General features: G+C 38.6%; 1 protein-coding gene across 6 annotated transcripts in view; it reads left to right on the forward strand.

Annotated features, from left to right (window-relative positions):
• Positions 1-5,667, forward strand: part of CEP290 (centrosomal protein 290) — a 47,670-nt gene extending 42,003 nt beyond the window's left edge. For 3 of the 6 annotated variants that reach the window (XM_033161766.1, XM_033161768.1, XM_033161770.1), the window contains 6 exons: positions 514-686; positions 1,645-1,765; positions 2,195-2,268; positions 2,361-2,461; positions 3,588-3,685; positions 5,109-5,667. In XM_033161766.1, the coding sequence (XP_033017657.1) occupies positions 514-686; positions 1,645-1,765; positions 2,195-2,268; positions 2,361-2,461; positions 3,588-3,685; positions 5,109-5,297 (756 nt within the window). In that variant the 3' untranslated portion in view covers positions 5,298-5,667. The remainder of the gene's footprint in view (positions 1-513; positions 687-1,644; positions 1,766-2,194; positions 2,269-2,360; positions 2,462-3,587; positions 3,686-5,108) is intronic. The other 3 variants (XM_033161767.1, XR_004427440.1, XR_004427439.1) reach the window with 3 other exon arrangements.
• The last annotated feature ends 1,048 nt before the right edge of the window (positions 5,668-6,715 follow it).

Raw genomic sequence — 6,715 nt, forward strand, 5'->3', positions numbered from 1 at the left:
CTGAAAACATTGATACCATGAAGTATTCTTATTATCATTCAGTTCTTCTCTCAAAACACAAAGGCCTTCTAGCTTAGAATATCTAATATAGCTTTTTTAAATTCCTTGTTACAATGGATCCTTTGGGCCATAAAACCCTGGCATGTTAAAGCATAGAATATAGCAAGTAGGAATTAACACTCTCCTTTCGCCCTTCCCTTGCACAACAGCTTCCACACTTCTGTTTTATTCAGAGCAGGGTTCTTCATTACATCTGAAACAAGCTAATATGTTTTTGTATTTACTAATCAGGAATGAAAGATGGTTTCTGAGATCTAGGTTTGTAAGCATGTATTAAAACAGTTTCTCATTTCAGATGTAATGAACAACTCTAGATTGAACTGAACGGTGCTTAAGCTGACATAAGGTGTGGTGGGGTATAGAGGAGGCATACCCTGTCTTGAAAAATTCCATCTGAACCAGTTCAGTGCATGTGACATCTTGGGCACTTTAGTTGTTGTTGTTGGTCAATAGGAAGCAGAGAATTCAGAGAAGCTGCGAATTGCAAAGAATAATCTTGAGATAATAAATGAGAAATTGACTGCAGAACTGGAAGAGACCATAAGGAAGTTAAGCTTGGCAGAAAGCAGAAACCTGCAGCTTGAGGGAGCTGATGGCAAGGGTGGGAAATCCATTGTGATAACAAGGTAAGAACTTGAAGATTAATTGGATAGCTTTGCTTATCTATTTTCCTCATTATTGCCAATAAATGGGAGACTTAATTTCAGAAGTAATAAAAAAATCCAGTATATGATCCTGAGTCATGTATACTTATTTATTTAGTCAGTCATACATAATCAAGAGTTGAGTTAGGAAAGTGTATAAAATGCTGTTTGGGACAGTTGCTGACTGTTGTTAGACTACTGTGAATAATATAGTATGCAATAGAAGTGAGCTGATTTCAGCTTGCTTTTATTTTTATTAGTCTCTCTGTGGTCCATTCACACGTTTCACATTTGTTAAAAGAGGACATACACTGGGACTTTTTGATAGTTAGATTATCCTTAATTTGCACTCCTGTTAAGGAATATAATAAATGCCTTGGCTATATCAAACCAGGCTCTGCCTAGTCCAGGATACTTTGCAAGATTCCCAGCAACTAACAGGCTTCAAGTGGTCCATAGAAAATGGTGTACTCATGAATACTCACCACCATACAGATTTCTTCTCATATTGTATATATTTTCTTTGAACTTTGAGCAACAATGTTGGAAAGAGGGAAAGTATCCTTTTTATAATAATAAAAACCCACCATCACCAATTTGATAATGCATCATGCTGATTTCATATTTACTGAAGAGAAATGGCTAAAAAATTGCCCACCCTCCTTGTTTATATCTTCTCCCACTTGTGAATTTCATCAGTTGGATGTTTCTGCTTTGTATATTAATGGGAAAATAAATGCAAGTTCCTTAATGCAAAATTCGTAACGTGTGGTGCCTTAAAATAATTTGTAGATCAGCAAGTCTTGACATATAAAAAATCTATCCCATACTGTTTTGCAAAATGATTCCTCTTTGCTGCACTCCCTTGATATAGCAGCTTAAGGTTTTATTCTGACATCTAGAAACAATGTTTTGAACAGATCTTAATTTTCTCTTTCAGAATGTATGAAAATAAGATGAAAGAAATGGAAGCTGATATTGCCAAAAAAACTCAAACCATTAGTGATCTTAAACAGGCATTACGGAAATCCACAGAGAGTGAAGAAATCTTAAAAGAACAGGTAAGGAAACATGATTCTGGGTGTAATTTGCCAACCATCTTTAATTTATATTTTATTTGCAAAATGTTAATGCAATCTACCTTTTGTTTAGGATGCTGTACTTTCCTCTCTTCTACACATCTAAAGGAAAGGCCTTGCATTTGGAATAGCACCATCTTCTGGTTGTTTTTTTTTAAGAGTCCCTTATAGTTTTATTTTCAGCAGGCTTTTTAATTCATTACTTTTTAGATTTTTCTTTCCTTTGGAGTCAGGCATGCACTACCTGTTCTTGTCCACACACCACACCACACCCCAACCCAACCCCAGACAGCACAGGAGCTGAACTTTGTGTTTTGGGTTCTTTGCTCTGCTATAGGCAATCTGGCAAAGACCTAGAAATTTCTAATGTTAAAATAAAATGTCCCCTCCCCCCTTTTCTTCTATGTAAAGGTTGAACTTCTCAAACACTTTCCTGAGGGTGCCAAAACAGAGCAAGGGCTTGCCAAAGAACTTCAGCTTCTCAGGTAAAGCGAAGAAAAGCTTGTTTCTTCTACAGATCTACATGGGAAAATATTGAGGACTATCTAGATCTTTGTCCTGTTTTATGCGGTTGCAGATTAACCGATCGTTTGGAAAAGGAAAAAGCAGAGTTAGCTTACCAGGTGGAGAGTTCTCGAAAACAGACTGAAGTTAAGGAAGATGGTGGCTTTGCAGCTGGTAACATTTAAAATACTACAGATCAAACCTACCAAAGACTTAAATATAAAGAAACTTTAGAACTTCACTCACACAACAGGGCTGTCTAGCCTTCTGAAAAGCTACTTCCGAGAATCAGGGACATGTCAGAACAATGCGTAATGAAGTGTGGAAGACTAAAAGAGGGTGGAAATGGTAGACGTATGTGAGCAAACATGCCTTCCACTCGACCAAGGGAAGGTTTAGGAATTTTGACTAATAGGTTTTTGAATGTGAAGTAAATTACAGTAAGCAGTATCTAAGTTTTTGTAGAACCATTCTCCAAGAATATCCACTTTTTGTCACAAAGCAACTCGGGTGAAGCTCTACAAAACCTGGGACTCCCCAGTTTTATTTAATGATAAAACTCCTCTTGAAATGTCATGTAAGGACTTTATTTGGCTTCATTTACTCCACTTGTATTGGAAATTTTACATTTATTGAGGGAAATCACATTAGATTTAGAATATTATGTTTCAGGAAAATGAGAACAGAACACTGGAAAGTAGTGGTAGTTTTTACTGTACTCTGAGGTTATGCAGCTATTGCACATAAGGCTGTTAACTGGCATCTAAAACCTATGAGGATTATCTACGTGCATGAAAAAAGTAGGCCAAACTGCCTGTGGTACAAGCCTAGTAAAACACATGAGCAATTAGACTATTTGTCTGAAGATGCCTACTTTAACAATATGCTTATGTAAAAATAAATATAAAGGTGACTCCCTAGTTACATGGGGGTTCGTTCCGGGGCCCCGCATGCACACATGAAGACGTGTAAAATGGAAGCACCCTGGAGAGGAGTCCTCAACCAAGGTCTGCTGTCCCTTATGCTCACAGGAGTCTGAGGGGTGGCATAGCAGGCACAGCTGACACGTATGGGACAGCAGAGCTTGGCTAACCAGATGCCCCCCATTTCTGGTTATCACTTCCGGGTGCCTTGCACTGCATGCAAATCAAATGTGCGTAAATGGGGAGCTGCCTGTAAATGTTTGCAGTAAATTATTAACTTTGTAGCAGTAGAGAGCAGACTTTCTAGCTCATTTGTAACTTTTGAGGAATCTTCATCATACACATACATATGGAAAATCTTCCTTTTGAATCCCTAGGGAAAGATGGAAACTATAAACTACTGGCAGAGGTAACAAGCCTCAAGACACAGTTGAAAACCTCCGATTTAGAACAGCAGCGACTTCATGTAAGTGTTGTAAATATTCCAATTACTTCCAGATAAGTATCTGTTTATTGAGATTTTCAGAATATGTTTTAGCTATCATTACCCACAATTTGAGGCAAGCTATTAAAAGTCATTCCTTGCTAGATATTTCACCTGCCACTCACAGGTTACCGTATTTTTTTGCTCCATAGGGCACACCTCATTTTTAGAGGAAAACAAGAAAAAAAATATTTTTCTGGTTTTCCTCCTCTAAAAGGCTGGGAGGGGGGTGCTGGAGGGGGAACGGAGAAGGCAGTGGAGGGGGGGGAGGCAGGTGGAACCCAGTAGCATCGCTACCAGGCTCCCCCTGCCTCCCCCACCCCGACAGCGGAGCGCGCTGGCTGCCGGGGGGGGGGGGGAAATCAGCCCAGTAGCGATGCTACCAGGCTCCCCCAGCCGACACTGGTGAAGGGGGTGGGGGAGGCAGGGGGAGCCAGATAGCACCGCTACCGGGCTGATCTTCCTCCCTCCCCCACCGCCAGCGTGCTCCCTGTCAACCCCATTCGCAAAAGCAGGCTTGTTTTTGCGAACGGGGTTGGCGAGGAAGAACCAGCAGCAACCCACCACCACCACCGCTTCTCACTGAACGCAGTGAAGGCGAGGGAGACGCTTCACGGAGCAGGGAAGGGGTAGCAGGCGGCTGCCACGTGCCCCTCCCTCCCTGCTCCATGCAACATCTCCCTTCCCCCCGCCACCGTGGCTTGTAAGAGCAGGCTTTTGCAAGCCGCGGCGGGGGGAAGCGGAGATGCTTCATGGAGCAGGGAAGGGGCGGAGGGTGGCTTGCTTGACAGGAAGGTGAAATTTCCCCATATTGGATTATAGATTCCCAAAAGGTAAGCTACTAAATAGTTTAGGCACAAGCCAGCAGCACCAGTGTATTTTAACCTACCGTAATTCTGTGGAAAAAATAGTGAAACTGCCCCAAGTGCAAAGCTTTGGGGTTTTGAGAGTAGATCTAGCAAGAAGAAAGACTATGAAGTTCCAGCAAGCAGAGAAAATGGCAGAGCAAACCCAGAGCTTGTCTATAGGAGTTAAGGCTCTCTCCCACAGATAAATTTCTGTATTTCTACAGTCCTACCTAGCAAAGTGAAGTGAAACGACCCACCTGAAGATTCACTCCTCTACTACAATGAAAAGTTGCATCCATGTTCTTAAACTCTAAGCATGAGCTAGCCAGACTTCTGGGTCCCATTGATTTTAGTGGGCAAAGAGCTACATTCTTACATCCCCACTAGAATCTCTGGGATTTAAAAGTACTTAACTTTGGCTGGATTGTGCCCATTATGTTTATGGCCTACATTTTACATCAAAGCCCCAAGTGAAAGATGAAACAATGCACATGTATCTCAGATGAAATTGTTAGGATTTAATGTGTAAGGATTTATTGTGTGAAATTTTTGCTGTTCCTCATTAGGAAGAAGTCAGAAAGCTGAAAAATGAACTGGACCACTTTGATCCATCCTTTTTTGAAGAAATTGAGGATCTAAAATACAACTATAATGAAGAAGTTAAAAAAAATATTCTCTTGGAAGAGAAATTGAAAACACTTTCTGAACAATTTGGTGTTCAGGTAGATATTCCAGCCAGAGTTTCTATTGATTAAATAAAAAGGTACAGAATGTTTTTGAAGAAGACCTGAGACTTGGCACAGAAAAGAAACAAGAACATTCTTATGTCAGGAGTCAAACAAGTTTTTTTGTACTTTCTCAGATATCTCAGTAGCAAGCAGCCTGGGTTTGCTATGTGACTCTTTAATACATAATGTGTTTCAGCTCTTGCCACAGCAAGCATCTCCATGAGCTACTGCTTGTTTTCACTTCTGCAAACACAGAAGCAAAAGTAAGGAATAAAGGTATAGTACTATTATACTGTTGTTTTTTGTGCTAATTTATTATATAGTCAGTATTATATTTTTATAGATCTTACATTGATGTGCTTGCAGTGAAGGTATAAAACTAAATGCAGTTTAGAAATTATTTTTCTACATTTGTTCATTATTAATGTATTATTCAAACAGTTTAATGCTTATTTACCCTAAAACTGACAGTCCAGAAATATGGGCTTTATCCAATAAAATACATACAAACGTGCTAAACAAATTTACTTCTCATTCTTTGCGTTCCATTAGTATGACTGAATTTTAGTTTCATTATCAGAAGCGACTTTATGTAAAGCTGCCCTGACATTATTTAAGCAAACAATGTAGTATTGTATCATATGCATTTCAAAAGAAATGTTGTATCTTATTAATTTAAACATTTTAAAACAAATGCCAGTGGCTTCTCAAACATTGTACTCCATAACATATACATGTGTATCTTACTCATAAAATATATGGAAGCAACAAAATCACTACAGATGGGTGGGGTACAAATAATAAATTATTGTTATATTTTTGTATTTTTGAGGAAACAGCAATGAATTTGCCCACAATAACTTCAGAATTGATTTAATGCACACAAGCATTTTTTGCTACAATATTTGTAGCAGAGTATAAAATATCAACAGAAAGCTACCCTAAGCCTACTCAATTGACCCTAAGTTAGTGAAGAATAATGTTCTACTCCTCAAAAATTTGACAGTAAAGCATTCTGTTTTTTTAAAAAAAGCCTTTGGGAATTTTTCCTTTCACTTTATAGTTTGATCTGTTGCAAAATTTAAATATGCATTTCAATTATATGTTGCTAAAAGAAATTCATCCATACAAACTAGTCACTACCACAACTGGATGTACGAACTATACAATAATTTAAAACAAAAAGCAGGACATTTCAGGTACATAACCATCACTTCAATAAAGGTATGTTTCCCACAGAATAAAAAAAATGCTCAAAAGTTTATAGATTTTTATTTGTGACTTGTCTGCTACATAATAAGCAGCAGTGTTTGTTATATATACATGTACACATCGAGCCATGTGTCGCCTAAATACTATTTACATTGCATTTCAACAATGGAAAACTTCTGACATCCCCTATCTAAGGAATGAACAATCACACAGATGGCTTTTTTATTTAAAAA

Source organism: Lacerta agilis, chromosome 10, assembly GCF_009819535.1.
Source record: "Lacerta agilis isolate rLacAgi1 chromosome 10, rLacAgi1.pri, whole genome shotgun sequence".
NCBI classification, from domain to species: Eukaryota; Metazoa; Chordata; class Lepidosauria; order Squamata; family Lacertidae; genus Lacerta; species Lacerta agilis.